A 19,382-nucleotide genomic window follows, 5' to 3' on the forward strand; every position below is an offset into this window, starting at 1 on the left:
AGGGAATTTGAAAATTCTTTGTTACCCTTCAAAAAAATGAATGTTTGGGCACATTGGGGTGCGAGGAAGAGCTGTCTTTGAGGGAAACTGCCTGACATTAACACAAAGCCCATGAACAGCATCTCTGCCCTCAGGCACATACTTTCTCTGACTTAAACTGTCTGTTCAGCCTGTGTCACCTACTGGGCTGCTACCCCTGTCAGAAAGGAACCTCCCTTCTTTTCTTCCCCTGCCTAAGGAACTCCTATCCATCCTTTAAAACCTAGTGCAAATGTTATCTTCTCTAAGGACCCTTCCTTCAAACCTCCCCCTCCCACTCCAGATGGAGTGGGGACTCCCTTTTCTAAATCTCTTAACATCCTATCGTCACCTCTATCACCGCAGTAGCTAAATTATCCTGAACATTAGTTTCCTTAACATTAAAATTGAATTAATTACTTAATACGTCCAAAGCTAAAGCCCTGATCTTCCACCCAAAACTGGTCACACGCACAAATCTCAGGAAAGCCATCCTTCCTGTTGTTTGCGTGAAAACCTTAGAGTCAATCTTGACTTCTCTTTCCTACATCCAATCCATCAGCAAATGAAGTCCTCTCTAGCTTCAAATCGTGTCCAGAAATTGATCATTTCTCACCCCCTTCATTGTTACTATCACTGACTTGGATAATTACAATAATTATTAGTCTTTTAGTCTCAACTCAAAAGAGTTTCAAAACAAAAGTCAGATCACGTTACTTCTCTGCTCAAAACCTCCCAATGGATTTTCATCCTTCTAGCACAAAAACTAAACTTTTTCCACTTGCCTACCAGTGCCTGTAAAACCTGTGCCCACCCCTGACCAAATCACCTACTCTTCTCCCCTCTCAGCACTCCACTGTAACCACCTTGGCCTCCTTGATGTTTCCTGAACACAAGAATTAGGCTCAGAGACTTTGCACTGGCTGCTCCCCTTCCTGGAATGTTCTTCCTCCAGATGTGCACTTGGCTCATGTCTTCACTTCCTTCCATCTTGGCTCAAAGGTTACCTTCTCAATGATGTCTATTCTTCCTGCTCTATTTCAAATGACAAATCAACAGTTGCCATCCCCACCTCATCCAGTACTTCCTCTTTCTTTGCTTTCTTCCCATAATACTTATCCCATAATAAAACTGTACAATGTTCTCATTTATTTGGTTTGTTTTCAGCCTCCCCCCATTGACTGTAAGCTGCATACAGGCTGTTTTGTTCATTGCTGGATCCCCAGTTCCTACAATAGTGCCCGGCTCGTAGCAGGTGCTCAATAATTTTGGTGTAACATTTCAGAAGGCAGTATGAGAATTAAATGCTACTTATTCTACAGAAGGAATAAACCCCCCATCCCTGATGACTCCCTTTGGGTGAGAGAACAGATAATTATTCTGCTTGAGGTAGTTAGGGAGGGAGAAGCTTGCCTCAAATTTTTGCCTGCTCCAAGTAAAGGAAAACAGCATAACCACAACCAAATTCTTCTCTATGGCCTTTGTGCAGCTAAAACTGGTGATCACAGAGAGGGGACCCCGATTAGGGAGGCCATTTCTGATGCCAGCGCTGGCCCCTGAGAATTGTCTTGCACAAGAGGACGACAAAAAGAGGAACTGAAAATTCTCTACATCATAACATAAAGGGTTGTCTCATTTTAGGTTAGGTGGAGCCTTGAGAATGATGGTGTCTTTAGGAAAATGGTTCCCTGCCATACTATTGCTTTAGAATTGTTGTTTGTCCATATGAGTTGACTGTGTGTATGTGCACGTACACACATGTGTGAATCTGTCCAAGAATTCCCCCAGCAGCCCAGGAGACAGCTGTAAGTATGAGTGACAATGAGAGGACAAATCTTCATCCTACAGTAACAGCAATCTTCAATTTACTGCAAAGTCCACAGTAAATTTGCAGTTGGAGCTCTCAATAGGGTCACCCCAGATTGAAAAATCAGGTTTGGGGACATGTGTCATCATGAATGGTCACATCCCTTGAATTGTGCTGCGAAAGGGATCCTAGGGATAGAAGAAACCTCGTGGGAAAAGGGTGGGGTTATCCCAGAAAGGAGAGACTGGAAAAGTAGGCTCTTCCTCTGAGGAGGAAGAAAAATGAATAGACTCTCAGATAAAAAGCAAGGGAGTGCCCATGAGGGGGCCACTTGGGAAGAGCTGAACTTTCAAAAAAAAACCAACCTGTTTTTCTTTGTTTTCTATAAATAGTCAGAGCCAGTTTGGGGATTGGTTTCTACATTACAATTTCCTCTAGTTATTGCCAAAACTTCAGACACTTGGCACCGCACCAAGTGCGGCATATATACTTCTTTACTTAATCGTCACTACCATCATCATTGTTCCCATTTCCCAGGTAAAGAAACAGAGGCAAAGAGAAATTAAATTATTAAATTAAATAATTGATCACAATTGCACACATAGTAAGTGGCAGGGCCAGGATGTGGCCCCGGGAAGGCTGGCTCCAAATGGGGCATGTCTACCCTCTCTGCCACACTGACTTTGCCCTCAAGTTTCTTATGCACACAGCTGCCTTGTGTGAGAGGTAAGAAGAAATTTAAGGCAAGGGGCACTCAGGGGACATTGGTCTCCCCTGCTGTGTCAGCATGGCAGCAGCAACCTGGCTGCACAGCTGGACCAGCAGCTCTGTAGTTCCCGTTGGTTGCAGGGGGCTGGTGAAGGAGCAAGAGACAGGGAGGAGAGCCTCAGTGTGACAGACTTCCACAGACACTAGCAAACTCCCCTTGAGACAAACTGAGACAAACTTCCCCTTTCCCCAAATGCATTCGAGGAAGGTAACTCTTGATTAGAAAGAGACACCCTCCAGTGTGCGGCTAACTTGTGCAATAGGTAAATTACAGCGCCTGACATGCAGTAAGTGGTCAGGAAGTCGGAGTTGTCGTTTCTTAATAGGTCACAATGAACCATATGAGACTGTTGACTGTCGACCGTTTTTGACCTACCAACATGGCGATTTCACATGGTTCAATTTATAATTTAACTGTTCATTTTATTGTCCCACTCGCCTTCAAAGCTGAGCTCCTTTTAGCAAGCAGGGATGATGCACTTTCCGATCAGTGTCCCAGTGCCTAGTGGATACCTGGCTCCAAGCAGGTGCTCGTGAAATGCTTACAGAGCTCAACCGGATGCACACCCACTTAGTTCACGTGTTGTTAATGAACTAGTATGGGACCATTAACTATATACAGAACTATTATGCATTCTTACTAGGTTGGTTGGCTAGCTGGTTGACGGACTCACTGAATGTAACCTTGACTTCTGGGGTCAGAAGTAACATGGGAACGTGATGCACGTCTATCCCACATTTCGTCACCTACCTGGAATGACTTCAAAGACAAACTTCCCCGCTTCTTCTGGGTTTGTGGCAATCTCCTTGATTGTGCTCCCTGGTAGATACATGCAACCCTGAAAGATTGAAAACGAGGCCTTTAAGGTAAGCAAAAACATTACCAGCTATGAACTAAAATAAAGTTGGAGGACAGATAGGATAATGATGGAATAGCAGAGAGGAGCATGGAAAGCTGTCATCCCAGCTTCGAATGGGGCACTTCTGCTACTCAGACCTTGGTGAAATTAAGTGGAGGCTATGTGACAGCAAGCAAGGTGCCTAAAGAGACAGGAGGACAAGGTTCTGACTGGAGAATGAACTGAGAGGGTGCCACCACCAACACTTGCCTCTTCCTACTTTCCAAGAGCCAAAATTCCTTGCCAAACAAGACACCTGACCTTTGTGGAGGCCATGCTGAGACTGGGGGGACCATACCACCTGCCGGGCTGCCAAAGGGGGCACTGGGGACTGAACCACAGGTTCATTGAGGCGATGCAGTACTTAGTAGCAGCAAGGGCTTGTGAGCAGCACACTCCAGGTGTCTGTCCCTCTGCTAAGCACCTTGAATGTGTATTATTCTCTTAGTCCTTTAAGCAATTCTCCAGGCAAGGTATTGCTACACAAATTTACAAGTGAGGAAACTGGGGGTCAGAATGGTTCTGTGATTTGTCCAATGTCACAGAGCTAGTAAGTGGCAGAATGGTAATTCATCTCAGAAGTGTGTTCAAACCCTGTGCTCTTCACCATCACAGTGGAAGTGCTGGGACCCAGCAGCTTGATGTCCCTTGAACGGGCAAGGGGAGGAGGATCATGGATCCGTTGTGGGGGAGGGGTGGAGTGAGGGTGGAATTTGTGACCCTACACGTGAATATGTCATCAGAAAACCAAGTCACTTCCACCACGTGTATGCTCATTGCTCTACCATTGACAGTGCATCGTTACATGCAACATTCCTTAGACCTCAGAACAGCCCCCAAATCAGAAACATGGCAGGATGGCCACTCCCACATTACAGATGAGGAAACCAACACTTTCAAAGTTTAAGTAACAGCACGAGGGGGCACAGTTAATTGTCCTAGAGTTCCTTACTCATAATTTACATTTCACTAGCTGTCGTAGGTAGGGTGTCTGATTCTGAGCTGAGTAAACAGTGATGTCTTGTTTCTAGAACAAACCGTGGATGAAAAGGATTGGTAGCAGAAAAGCTATAAAGGAAGAGTCTTAAGGAACTCCCAGATCAGCTCAGAATCCTGAAAGAATAAATGTTTCTTGGGGGTCTATAAATGCAAATGTCTAAGACTGAGTGAGAAAAAGAGTAGAAGCGAAAGCAGAAGAGGAGGGTGGGGTAGAGAAAGGGGAAGAGAAGGAGGGGAAGGAGGGGAGCCGGGGGAAGGAGGACAAGAGGAAAGAAAAAAAATTCTGCCTACACTTCTCTAATTTTATTACTTAAAAATAACCACCACCTACATGCTCCCCTCCATCTTTAAATAATATCAGTGGCCTCAGAAAAAAAATGACCCTTAGATTGTGCTGCTGGATGGTATATGCAGGAAATTTAACACAGAGCCTGGCACCTAGTAAGTGTTCAATAAATGGTATTTACATACTTTGTATTTTATTTTTACTGTTTTTGGATAAAACTATCAAATAATAGTTTAGAGACAAACTTAGGAGAGGCAGGTACCCCTGAAATGACACTTTCTTTATCTTCCTACCAGGCAGTGCTTCCTCCTGTCTGAAAAAACAACATAGTGTTTTATTCTGGTGACATAATTCACAGCCATTATTAAAAGTTAAATTATATAAACTTACAATGAAATATTTTATATTAAAAATAAAGGTAGTACTACTCGGAATTCATCGCTTTCTAATTCTCTTTTTCTTTTTTTTTCTTGCAATTCCCCTGAGACACAATTGACATACCGGACTGTCCAAGTTCAAGGTGCAGAACACAACGATTTGACCCACAAGCGTCATGAAATGATCACCACAATAAGTTCGGTGAACATCCATCATCTCATATAAATACAAAAGAAAAGACAAAAATTTCTATTTACCTAATTATTTGCTCTATTTTACTATTATTTCTGTTCGTACGGTCATTTATATCAAATCTATCTGTGTGGTTGAAATACTGTCTAACACTGCTACTGTACATCCCTTCTCAACTCTGTGTTCAGGGATGCTGGTAGCTTGAATCAGCCACAGTGGGAGTATTTACACAACAGAAATTGGCAAATGCTGTGTCCAAAACAACTCCCCTACCACAGGGCTGTTGGTTAAACATTTCCCAGCTCACCCCTGATAGACAACTCTCTGCTCTAACTTCAGAGAAAGCAGATGAGGCAATGGAACATCTAAGCCAGGATTGTCTAAAACCATCATTGTAGCAGAGACTTGAGGGCAATTCACTGAGATTCTGTTTTAAACAACTTCCTTGACAAAGAAACTTTTGCAATGAGTTATAGGAAGCTAGGTCATGGACTTACAGGGCATTATACTGTTAGAGCTAGACAGACCTTTCTGAGAACTCAGAGGAAAAACTGCACAGACTGCCTTCTCCTGAACCCCAGGGTCCCCTTGAAGAGCACATACAAGGGTGCGTCATAGAGGGCCCCATAATTTACTTAATCATTCTCCTTTGTTGGACATTTGGTCTACTGTTTCTAATTACAAATAGCACTGCATATATCTTATTATTTCTTTTGGATAGCTTCTTAAAACCAGAATGACTGGGTCATTCTGGATATGATATACTTTGGCTTTTAGAAATCTGGCCAAATTGCTTTCTAGAAAGGCTGCACCAAGCGAACACATCATCAGTATACATGAGGGCATTTTTCATCTGATTGCTTTAAGATTACTGGAGTGATTTTTGTTTTTTGAGTTTTTTAGGAATCGGAGTGTATGTGTGTTCTTTTTAAATTTACAACTAATTTATATTTTAGTCATAGAGAAAGAAGAAAAGTAAAAGTTATGTGTAACTCTGGTACTCAGAGATAACTCAGTTAACATCTCTGTGTATTTCTTTCCAAGCCTTTTCCCATAAATTACAGATTCATTGTTTTTTTCCCCTCAAGAATAGGATTAGCGGGCTTCCCTGGTGGCGCAGCGGTTGGGAGTCCTCCTGCCGATGCAAGGGACACAGGTTCGTGCCCCAGTCCGGCAGGATCCCACATGCCCCGGAGCGGCTGGGCCCGTGAGCCATGGCTGCTGAGCCTACGTGTCCGGAGCCTGTGCTCCGCAACGGGAGAGGCCACAACAGTGAGAGGCCCTCGTACCGCAAAAAAAAAAAAAAAAAAAAAGAATAAGATTAGCATATAAATCATCCCCTGCTGTTAACTGCTTTTTTCAAAGCAATGATATTATGGACATCTTTCAATTTCAAAAAGTATTAATTTAGGGCATCAACAGCTGAATTATATTCTATAGGATAGATATATAAAAGTTGCCTCACATAACTTAGGCCCTACCACCGGGCATTGTTTCCACATCACTATTATAAACCCCTACATTAGAAATGCAGGGTCAAAGAATTTGCATTTCTAAGAGGCATATTACCCTCCAGAAAGGTTGTACAGATTTTCATTTCCACCAGTTGTGCATGAGAATTCCTGTTCCCTGGTCTTTACTAACATTGGAATTTCTAGAAAATCTTTGCCATTTTGATAAGGGGACAATGGTATCTCATTAACTTCCATTGCATGTCTTTAATTATGACTGAGTGGAGTTTTTACATATGCTTTTTGGCTATTACGTTTCTTTGGGAAATTGCCCATTTACTCATTTTCCTGTTGCTGTTTCTTATAATATTTGAGACTATTTTAAATAGGAAGAATAGTTGTTTACAATTTTTTCTGTTTACTTTTGCATTTTCACCTTATTATTTTGGTTTTTAAGGTACAGTCGTTTCTATTTATGGAATTAAATCAGTCTTTTCCTTGTGCTGTCTTTGTTGCTATGCTTAAGAAACACCTGCTTCCCAAAGATCACGCAGATAATCACACTTTCTTCTAGGATTTTTATGAACTTGTTTTCACACGTTAAGTCTTTAACCCATCCAGAATCATGAATGGTGTGAAACATAGTGTGGAAATAGACCTTTATTTTTTCCCAAGAATTTAGTTCATATCTTTCATTTCACGTCTAGATATTTGCAATGTCTATGAATCCCAAAACAATGTTAAATGATAGCATAATGAAAGTATTTTATTTTGAACAGACTTTTCTTTATCTTAATAAAATAATGATGGATATATGAAAAGTCTACAAGGATATCCACTTAATTCTTGTTTGTTATAATAACATAGAAAAATCAGCCCAAATACTCAACTACTTTCTAGGAGGAAATTGGTTAAATAACTTATAGAATGTCCATAAAATAAGTTATTTTGCCACAACTAAGAATTACATTGTAGAATAATATTTAATAATACTGGACAATATTCAAGACATATTGTTAATTTTTAATTAAAGAATACTATTATACTAATTTTGCATTTAGATGAGTTTCTAAATGTACATGCATAGAAAAAACTGGAAGAATTGAGGATTTAGGTGGTTATTTCTTACTGAAGGGTTAATTATTATTTTCTACTTTGTGATTTTCTGCTTCCTCCAAATTTCCAACTATATACCCATATAGCTTTTGTAATCAAGATATTCACATCCATATAAAATAAAATATTCTGAGAAATTATCATTTTATTCCTTTTTAAAAAAATACTTTTTATATCTGAAATGAGTTTTCGATTTTATCAAATGCTCTTTTCAGCCATCTATTTAGGGGTTGTGTGGGTTTTCTCATTTGACTTCTTGATCTTGACTTATTGGTCTGATACATTAATAGGTTTTCTAAAAAATAAACCATACTTGTCATTCTAGAAGAAGCTCTACCTAATTATCAGACTAATTTAATCCTGAGAGGACTCAGAGTTTCCTCCTCCAAAAGTAAGGGAGACAAGCCAGGACCTCCAATAATTTATTTTACTCTTTGACATCCGTTTATGTTTTTACAAAACAATTTTTTACATGTGCTTCATATCATTTAATCCTGTGACAGATGCAGGCCAGGTATGATTGCCTCATCTTACAAAAGACAAAACGAGGGGTCCAGAAAAATTAAATAATTACTCGGCCAGATGGTAGTAGAGCCAGGAAAAGAACACAAGCTCCCTACTACACCTCACGGAAGTAAGCCTCACTGAACTTCCCTTTCTGCTGCTTTGGGAAGGCTAACACATTATTGCCATCTCCCTCACGCTCCGCAGATGGGAATACTTCCTGCCTCGGCTATTGATGTACCAGGAACCCCATCTTAGCTTGTAATTGCTTGCCTCTGATAGGGTCTGTTCATAAAGTGAAGAAAGTCTGGTTACCACGCACAGGACACTGGGCAAGAACCCAGGCAGTGGTGGGGTCCCTGGCCCCTCTCCAGCCTCTGCAGGGACAGACACTCACAGCCCTCTGAGTGGGGGGCCTGATTAACCGGGCACTGCCGATGCCTCACAGAACCTCAAGCCTGCCCTTAGAGAGAACTGTCCTCTTCCAAATGACCTTCTCTCTTCTTTGCTTACCTGGCCATCCACCTTCAATATCCTCACCCTTCTTGGGGCTTTTTTTCTGGCTCCAGAAAGTTTTAGAGTCTGTCCTCCCTAATAAGTTCCTTGCCCACTCTTCCACCTCCACAGGTATGACTCTAGAAAGGGTGTCCAGTCCTCCTGGCTGCCTTGAGACATACAATTTACACCTGGGGTCTCTCAGCTGTTAACAGCATCCCCTTTTGCTCTCATTCACCACGATGGCCATGAGGAATCAATGAGGCAGGAAGAAAAGACCCGGGCCCAAGATTTACGATCAAAGCCCTCTCTAGCCCCATCCACTCCATCTGGAAGCCCTGTTTGCTGTATTTTCAAGTATATCAGGGATCTGATCATTTTCTTCCAGCCCACTGAGATTCTAAACATAGTAACCTCTCACCTAAATTACCCTTATACCTCCTCCCTTCAGCCTTGGATCTATTGTTGAGCATGGTAACCAGAACCATCTTTTTACAACATAACCCAGGAATGACCCCTTTCTGCCGGGAACCTTGCAAGGCCTGCCATCACCCTCAGTGTAAAGACTCAAGTCCTTACAGTGGACTACAATGTCCTTTACAATTTGCGTACCAACCCCCAGCGCTCCACTCTCTGACCTCATCTCCTCTGATCCTTTCATTCCCTAACTCTGCTGCTCCCACGCTGACCTCCTTGCTATTTCCCACACACATCAGACATGCTCTACCTCAGGGCCTTTGCACTGGCTGTCCCCTCTGCCTGGAGTGCTCTTTACCCAGAGATCTGCCTGGCGGATTGCTTCTCCTCCTTAATCTTTGCTCAAATGTCCCCTTTTTCATGAAGTCATTCTGGCTACCCTTCTTGAAATTGTACCACCTCCCCCAAATGCTTGATCCTCCTAGCCCATTCTATTTTTTCCTCATAGAACTAGTCATTTTCTAACAAACCACATAATTTCCTTATTGATTATGTTTATCTTTCTGCTTCCCCCCTCCCCATCTTCTAAGTTCCACGTGTCAGGGGTGCTTATCTGTTTTAGTCACTGAGTTATTTCAACTCCCTGGAACAGTGTCTGGCGCACAGTAGATGCTCAATAAATATTCATTGAACAGACAAATAAATGAAAGCCCCAAATCAATTTTCCTGAACCCAAATCCACTCTCCCTGAGCCCTTGTGCTCCACATTCCCATCAAGACCACGCTGCCAACCTTGACTTAGCGCTGCGTTTAGGAAGAGCCCCAGCGCTCATCTTGGGGCTCCGTGAAGGAAGATCACCCTGTCATCTCTGCAACTCAGTTTATGTATCTCACAAAGGGTGAGAAGGAGAGAGAGAAGTCCTTTCAAATGGACAGGGGTCTCATCCTAGTAAGAAGCCCCCCTGCGAGTCTGTAGTGATCTCCGGGGCTCCACCCACCTCCCGCACCCAGGAGGGGACAGCCCTGGGAAGGGGGCAAACAGCCAGGCTGGTACCTGTGGCTTCACGTCCTCCTCGTCCTTGTAGTAATAGAGCTGCTGTGCCCTCAGCACGAAGTACCTCTGCTGCCAGTTTTTCACGAGGGACCTCTGCTTCTTCAGCCAACCCATCTTGATGGGTCTTTCCAGTGGGTTGGGGATGGATGCGGGGTGAAAGGCCGCCATCTGCTCTCCGGTCATCACACTCCTTGACCGAGCTGTGGAGAGGGACAGACAGGCGGGCTGACAGGGGCTGTGAGCAGTGTGCAGGGAGGGGCCGGGAAGCGCTGGGCCCCAGCTAGGCCGGGCTCAGGGGTCCAGATCTGCAGCAGAGAGGATGCCCCGGAACCCAGCGGGCCAGCCGAGGGGCTGGCTCCCATCAGCGCCGGCCCTGGGGCCCTACACCCTCAAGGTCCGGCAGCTGGAGTCAGCGCCCTCGTTCTGCAAAGCCAGAGATTGGCTGGAGCCTTCTGAAGAGGAAGTGGCCGCAGCATCTGACAAAAGGTGCTTCCTTTTTCCTGCGTGGGAGTCAATATCTGACAAGAGAGGGGAGAAAATAATGCCTCTTGCTCTCAGGGTTCAGGGTGAGTCCCACACAGCTGCAGAGGCAGTCAGAAGCTGCCTGGCTTCTTCCTCACAAGGAGTCACTGTGTTCCCCAACCTCACTGTCCAGTACTGCCCTGCCCCAGCGGCCCCCCCAAAGCCCCCCGACCCCTGACAACACAGCCAGCGTGCAGGATGCCAGCACCTCCTGAATCTTCCTGCCCAGTGTCGTCAAGTACTCTCTGTTCCCCGCCCACGGAGAGTGTTCACAGCCCTTTCTGCTGGACCAAGGGCCTCCCTGTAGCTGCCTTCCTACTATGTTTTCAGTTGGGCTGTCCCTCCCATGGGGCTGACAGCACACAAGCATTTGAAAATGACATGAATCTGCCACCAAGACACAGATGCAGAATTTGAATCCAGACCCCCCCCAACCCACTGCATCCTGTAGTTTGCTTTTGTTTTTCACATAAGAGCTCTGCCTCTCATCAGATTAGATCCAGGTGTCTGCAGCTTGTCTCCATGGTAACTCCCACCCAGGATAACTCTCTCCTTTCCTCCTCTCCACAGCGATCCATCAGCCGGCCTGTGGTCCCCTGGGAGTCAACATGTCCTTCCTCTGATTCTCCCCTTCCTTCTTTTGCAGCTGGTTCAACAGTTCCCTTAAAACTGCATTGGAGGGGCTTCCCCGGTGACGCAGTGGTTGAGAGTCCGCCTGCCGATGCGGGGGACGCGGGTTCGTGCCCCGGTCCGGGGGGATCCCACGTGCCACGGAGCGGCTGGGTCCATGAGCCATGGCCGCTGGGCCTGCGCGTCCGGAGCCTGTGCTCCGCAAGGGGAGAGGCCACAGCAGTGAGAGGCCCGCGTACTGAGAAAAAAGAAAAAACAAAAAAAAAACTGCATTGGAGCTCCGTGTCTCCTCGACCTTATGCGGTGTGCTCCACACTTGCCAGTCCCCAGTGTTTGCATTCTCCTCCTTGCAAGGAAGTCTCCATCTTATAATCCCTTTATCCAGCTTTTGTCAGTCCCCAGAGCTTTCACGAAGAAGCTGAACTAAGCCAACTCCACTCTCATCCAATCTCATCTCACCTGGTAAAGACCAGTTTTTCCTTTCTTTGCTTTTTGACCCTGGGTACATTATGCAACTTCTCTGAGCCTCAGTTTCCTTGCTTGTGAAATTAGGATCATTATAGCCCCTATTCTATGGAACTGTTGTGGAGATTAAACAGGTTAATATATATAAACCACTTTGCACAGTCCCTGGTCCAAGGTGAGCAAATGTCACTCATTATTTTTATCAACAGATGACTTTACTTCCTACTGCAAAGACGGAGATCATCTTTGAGAACCTCCTAAACTTCCCTCTTCGTTTCGAAATATTGCTGCATTGTCAAACTTTCCCTCTTCCTCTATTCCCATTTTCAATGCATTGAATCAACAGCTTCTCTCATCGCTTTTGATTCCTTTCTTTCTATCTCCCTCTAGGCCTATAGTTTTTGTCTTTTATTTATATTCATGACTTGCTTTCAAATACCAGAATTTTATACAGCATTACAGAGTCTTTCTTCCACTGAGTCTAACTGGATCCGGAATTATCACCCTATTTACATAGCTCATCCTGGATTGCTGTCTGAAGTGGACTCTACCCTAACTGGGCTCCCTCAACCCCACAAGTGGCCTGCGCTCCTGTCACATACCCTCATTCCCAAGGTGCCAACTTGCAGTCACCCCTCGCCTCCCACCAGGGACTGGAGAGATCATCCTATTCTATACACCAGGGCACAAGACACACTTGATTCAACCTCCTATGAGACAGATATCATAAGAGTGCAGATACTCCCATACCCCGTTGCAGTAAAAAGTAACTTGACATTTTGATGAAAAATTAGCAGTGTGTTAGCAAAGGGTTTGCTTTATATCCATGTGTCCCGGCACGCCAGCTAAGAATTTTATCTTTGATCTTAATCTTCAGTTCATTGCAATCTTCAAGACCTTCCATCTGTAACTCAAAGAACAGCTACTCTGGAGCTGATCACTTGCTCTAAGGCTGTTTAAGTGATCTGAAGGAAACAGAGGAGGGTTTGGGCAGGAATACAGTGGGGAGGAGAGAACTGGAAGAACCGTACCCAGCTCTGTGTCTCTCTAGGTCAGCAACTGTAACATGGAAAGACTCACATTCGTGCTAGAAACAGGGCAGAGATGGAAAGAATGGTTGGCACACAGGATTTCTGAAGAGTGAGGGATTCTGGCAGACGCACGGGGATTTTCCCTCCCCTCGGTAGGCTCTGCCCAGCCCAGTGTGACTTCTCTGCTCATCCAGCCGAAGCAGTATCAGACTTGGGAGGGAGGGCTTCTAGGCTTCTAGTGTGATACCACCAAAGGCAGCCAGCACAGGAGAGGAGGAAAGCAGGTGGGTGCCACGTGGTGGCTGTGAAGACTCAGGTCCCCGCAGACTCAGGCTACCCCCAGAGACCCACAGGAACTGTTCGGACTGCTCTAGAAAATGGGAGAAACTGAAGAACTCCAACAAGAATTGGAGAAGTAGGATAGGGGGAGCGGGGGCCAAAAAGACACCGTAGACTGAAGAGAATGAACCCAGCACAGAAGAATTCAGCTGCTGGGATAGCTCTGGGAAACTTTTTTATGCTCTGTAGTGGCCAAAACAATAATAGCAAAAACAAATATGCAACACTCAAAACCTCCCCCTAGAAGCATCTGTGCATTGCAGAATGGCCTGGCGAAGGAAGAGTAGATATGAGAATGTTATGTTCTCCTACTTGGCCAAGAAGGGTCTTGATGTCCTTGTGACAAGTAGGTGAACACTTTGTCCGTATGCATGGGATCAAGGTCTTGGCTAACCATCTGTTATATTTCAGAAATGATCCCATTCACCCATACATCCACCATACGTGATATGACTGTGGGCACTGGGCCTTGAGCACAGATGGCTCAGAGCAAACTGACACTGCTCCAATCAGGCCTGAACACTGGGGAGATGACAGCAGGGGTTCTGATGAGACAGTAACGAAGCAGGGGCTCCTTCCGTCCCATATCAGAGCCATCTCCCACCTCGGCCCTCAGTATGGCTCATCGGCCAGCCCTATCGTGAGTGATTCAAATAGCAGAGAAGAAAGCCTGGTGGACCCTGAGTTGGACTTGTTTTTGACGACTTTCCTCGTTCGTTCCTTTGAACAGTCTCTCTTGTCTGTGGGTGTGACATGTTCCCGGATAAAGTAAACAAAGAGATCTGTTACTATTTCTAGAGCTGTTTCTCATAATGAAAATAATAACCGTGATAAGCTTTGCTTGTGAGCCAGTCATCACATACAGAGCGCACGATCCCAGCCCTTCGGGAAGGAGGTCTGAGCCAGGCTGTGGGCTGGAGTGGGGGCCGAGGGAAGACCAGCAAAAGGCGGGTAGCTGGAAGGCAGTTGCTAAGAGTTTGCAGAACACTCTAGGGAGGTGGGAAACCCACCCGTACTCTAGTAGATAAAAAAAGAACAAGCCCCCAGCACTGCACTGTCCAGTACTGTAGCCACTTGCCGTGACTGGATACGGACATTGAAATGAATTAAAATAAATTAAATTCAGTTCCTCGGTCACATCAGCCACATTTCAAGTGCTCAGTAGCAGCCCATATGGCTCATGGCTACAGTAATGGACAACACAGGAAGAGAATATTTCCATCATCACAGAAAGGTCTATTGGTTGGCACTTCTGGGAATCTGAATAGTACCATTACCAAGCATGAGACAAAATGGGCCATAAAGGTGTGGGTAGCATTTCATCAAAGAGAGAAATCAAACTGGAAGGTCCCGAAAAGTAGCTTCTTTTCAGAGTGAGAAGTTCAACCTTGATCTGAGAGCTAACAGGGAGCCATCTCACGTACCTAAGCAAGGGAGGTTCATGATAAAATAGAGACAAGTTAAGTAATTGAACCGCATAGGCTGCATTTTGGTCTGCAGGTGAGGGAGGGCAAGAAGAGACATAGAAAGAAGACACATGAAAGAAGTTCCACAGTCTCAGGGGTGCTGTTTCTGCAGTAGAAGGTAGCTGCTTTTTGCCCCAAGTTGGAGCGAGAAAAAAATTAAAGGAGGAAGTATAAACAGGGAAGTCAGCTTGGGAGGCATTATCACTTCCTCTCTTTATCTTCTCATCTTCTGACTCCACCCTCCCCCCACAGAAAATCAATCACAAAATCTTCTAGGGTCTACTTCTGAGATATTTCTTCCATCTTCTCTCAACTCTGCATGAGTTTAGATTCTGTTTTAGAGGCTCCGAACATGTGAGATGGGAATAGTTCAATCAAAGCTGGAAAACCACTGAAGGTATTTTCTCAATATGTTGATCTGAGCAGTGCATTAGTCTGGGAACCTTGTTTAAATAAAGTTGAAAAGGGAGTAGAATATACATAGCTTACCCCCAGACACCCTCTCCTGAGCTGTAGACTCATCTACCCGACTGCCCGCAGGTACCTCCGTAAGGATCTCCAGGTCACGTGATGCTAGTTGAACTTACCGTCTTTGTCCCCCTACCTCCTACCGTTCCCCGGGCTTATGTGACAAACACACCCAAGCCTGCTTTTCTATGGTTTGCTGTGACTGACTTCTCCCCGGTCAACCAGCCAAACCAGAAGGCTGACCCATTCCTACAGTCCTCACAATCAATAGCTCTCTTTCTCTCTGATCCCTTCTCTCTACCCCTACCTGGTTTTCTTGGCCCATTTATCCTCTCCCTGGATTGCCATAACAGTTCCCTGTCCTGTCTCCCTCCTACCAGTCTCATCTCTAATCCACTGATGACATTGTTTGTGACATGGTCCTTCTGAAACACAAATCTGATCATGTTACTCTTTGACCTAGAAGCCTTCAGTGACCCTCCAACATCTTCATCCTAAAAGATGAAGACTAAACTCCCTACCATGGGGTTCAGAGTCCTTTGTGATTCTCCTGTTGCATCTCCTGCTCTCTTCCTGCATACCCATTCTGCACTCCATCCATGACGGTATTCCATTCCCTCTGCTGGACTCTTCTCCCCACCCATTCTCACCCACCCCCAGTTCTTGAAATGTTCTTGTTCGTCCTTCAAGACTTACTTCCGGCCACACCTCCCATGAGAAGCCTTCTCAGCCCAGCCAGACTGAGTCACACCCTGGGCTCTATTCCCTCTTAACTGGGGACACATATCCTTCAAATCACTTATCATCCCTCCTGGTGCTTTTTCTTACTCTGTCTTCTCTCTCCACTTGAACTCTAAGAGGACAGGGGCTCTGCTTTTATGCTTAGCCTTGTTCACCCTGTATCCCCCACATCTAACACAGTGCTGACAAAGAGAGGGCAGGGTGAGTTAGCAGAGAGCACAGGCTTCTACATACACAGCCTTGGGTGAATCGCGTTCTGTCTCGGAGAGCCAGTTACTTTCTCTGTGAAACTGTGATAATAATACATAGCTCGTGGAGTGGCCAGTCTATAAGGATTAACAAAGATAAGTGGACGGGCCCCAGCCAATGTCTGCCTCTTAAAACATGGGCATTAAATGGAAGCTATTATTGTTAGCAGTATTATCGTAGGATGGACTGGATGTTATGTGAAATGAGAGAAAAGGAAGAAGAGATGAAAGGGAAGAGAGGAAAGGAGGGAGAGAGAATGAGGAAAGGAAAAAGGGAAGACTAGCTGGACAGTGTACAAAATTCCAGGTGTGAATCCGGAGGCCTGAATTAGGATGGCGGCCAGGGGAATGGAGAGCGTAGGAGAGGCAGTGATGAGGCAGACCACCAGAGCTCCATAGCTGGCTGAACAGGAGGTGGGTGGGAGTTTGGGGTTTGGGTGGCTCAGGTGAGGGGCCTTCTCCATCCATTCATCCAATGCACATTGGCTGAGCCCTTGGCACGCACCGGGAGCAGTGACTGGGTCTGGGATCTAAGATCAACCAGACACAACCCTGGCCCACAAACATTCAGAGACCTGAGAGACCTGAGAAGCTGGGAAGGAAGCAGAGAACGTGGTGGGTTGGAATAGGCAGGAAAGTGCTGTTCTGGGTGTGATGATATATGTGGGTGGACTGAGAGATTTTGACTTCCCCAGAATTCTAGTTTCGACAGGTGAGGCCTGTGGGTTCAGAAGGAGCTTACTGGGGAAAAAGAGGTGCAAGTGAAAGCCAGGATGTGAGAATCTCTGATCTGGAAAGTAACATAATAGATGTTCAGAAATCAAAGAAAAGGCTGATCCCAGAGGAGACTAGCATTAACTCAAGGCACCGGAGATCAACTTAGATACAAGACAGAGAAGGTTACTGTTTGCCTTGGGACTTTACAGAGAGCTTGCATTAGGTATCAGTGTGGGAGAAAAGAAATGCAGCAAGAAAATCCACTATCCCCAAGAGCTTAGCAATGGAGCAGGGGTTGCTTCCTGGAAGGGGAGTGAAAGGAGAGAGGCTGCCATCTTGTGCCAAGCAAATATCCAGGGCCAGTTTTGGTCCATCTCACACCCCTGGGCCAGGAGCTGTCCTGGGGGAGAAGATGGTGCCCCTGGATGGATGGATGCAGCCACTCTCCAGGGTAACAGCTTGATGATAGGAGCACCAACTGGGTTTCAGCCCTGCTCACCCTTTCTGCCAAAACTCTTGACCATGCACTTACACAGACATCCACGTTCTGCAAGAGGATTCTTAAGGACATAAAGCACCCTTCAGAAGCAAGAGGTACTTTACAAAGAAGTGGGGGTTTTTGGGGGGGGTTTTTTGGCGGTACGCGGGCCTCTCACTGTTGTGGCCTCTCCCATTGCAGAGCGCAGGCTCCAGACGCGCAGGCTCAGCGGCCATGGCTCACGGGCCCAGCCGCTCCGCGGCATGTGGGATCTTCTCGGACCGGGGCACGAACCCCTGTCCCCTGCATCCGCAGGCGGACTCCCACCCACTGCGCCACCAGGGAAGCCCACAAAGAAGTGTTTGAGTTTCTGATCTCAGTGTTCTCTCTCAGAAAATGATATTTGGCTGTGTAGGTGAGCAGAAGGCCCCATGGCTCAGGAATAAATATCTTTTTTTCTTAATTTATTTTTTTATTGACGTATAGTTGAATTACAATGTTGTGCTAATTACTGCTGTACAGCAAGTGACTCAGTTACACATATATACATTCTTTTTCAATTCTTTTCCATTCTGGTTTACCACAAGATATTGAATATAGTTCCCTGTGCTATACAGTAGGACCTCATTGTATATCCATTCTAAATGTAATAATTTGCAGCTATGGTACTAACCCCAAACTCCCAGTCTGTCCCTCTCCTTCCCCCCACCTCACGCATGGCAACCACAAGTGTGTTCTCTATGTCTGTGAGACTGTTTCTGTTTTGCAGATATGTTCATTTGTGCCTTATTTTAGATTCCACATGTAAGTGATATCATATGGTATTTGTCTTTCTCTTTTTCACTTACTTCACTTAGTATGATAATCTATAGTTTGTATCCTTGTTGCTGCAAATGGCATTATTGCATTTTTTTTATGGCTGAGTAGTGAGGAATAAATACCTTTGTGCTTTTATCGCATGTCTGCAGGTTATAAGGTGCTAGAGCTATGGAGAGGTTCTTGAGGGCAAAGACCACGTCTTATTCATTTTAGTATCCTGAGGACCCTCACTGTGTCTGGCTTAGAAAAGTTAATTGGAAGGAACAAAGAGAGGAAGAAAGTGTACGTGTGTGTGTGTGTGTGTGTGTGTGTGTTAATGTTGAATAAAGTTCAAATAGAAAATTCATAGGATGGATTCTCTACAACAAAGAAATTCATATCCTTTAAATTAACCAATCAGAAAAATTTCTTGGGCATTTCTTATGTGCAGGGCGTGGTGCTAGGTAATGTGCAGAGTTTAAAAAATAGAGGAAGCTCTCTAAATTAGTGAACTCGAGACTGTGAGGCTTCAAATATTTGCTGTGCACCCTGGCACACAAAAATGCATTCTATTGCACCCTGCTGCCAACAGCTGCCTCCATCCCAGCCCTAGTTCTTGATGGGCCAGAGCTCTGTCATGTTCTCCTTGCATAAAGAAGGAGATTCATAATCAATCACAAACCATGAAATGTGAAAAGGCGGAGGCTCAGGCATCAGAAAATAGGTTCCCAGGGGCAGGGATTTTTATAAATTTTTTTCACCAATCAAACCACACCTTCTAGAAGAGCATTTGGCCAATTGAAGGTTCTCAGTAAATGTTTCTTGAGTGAATAAAATAAACATTTTAGAGAGAAATGTGAGTCACCTTGAGGCATTTTACATTTGCAACAAACGTTGACTGATCTACCCATTTGTGGGATTTCTAGATGTGTTCACTTGAGCCCATGCAAGCAGAGCAGCCAGGGAAGATAGAATCCCCGATGTAATAATGATCCCCACCGACAGTGACGTATTTAATGAGGTCTTACCTGCCTGCGCTAGACACCATGCAAGCACACTTATCTATCAAGGCATCCTGGTTGAAGGCTCACCCTA

The 19,382-nt window shown here is 45.1% G+C and overlaps 1 protein-coding gene across 2 annotated transcripts in view; it reads right to left on the bottom strand.

Moving 5' to 3' along the window:
• ARHGAP25 (Rho GTPase activating protein 25) overlaps positions 1-19,382 on the bottom strand; it is an 86,970-nt gene that overhangs the window by 35,727 nt on the left and 31,861 nt on the right. Inside the window, exons 2-3 of one of the 2 annotated variants that reach the window (XM_022566557.2) lie at positions 10,385-10,584; positions 3,345-3,432 (exon numbers count right to left, since the gene is read on the bottom strand). In XM_022566557.2, the coding sequence (XP_022422265.2) occupies positions 3,345-3,432; positions 10,385-10,584 (288 nt within the window). Of the gene's footprint in view, positions 1-3,344; positions 3,433-10,384; positions 10,665-19,382 lie in introns of those variants that run through there. The other variant, XM_030763225.2, reaches the window with a different exon arrangement.

This window comes from Delphinapterus leucas, chromosome 13 (assembly GCF_059928025.1).
Source record: "Delphinapterus leucas isolate spDelLeu-1000000601 "Yukka" chromosome 13, BTC_Dleu_Yukka2, whole genome shotgun sequence".
NCBI classification, from domain to species: domain Eukaryota; kingdom Metazoa; phylum Chordata; class Mammalia; order Artiodactyla; family Monodontidae; genus Delphinapterus; species Delphinapterus leucas.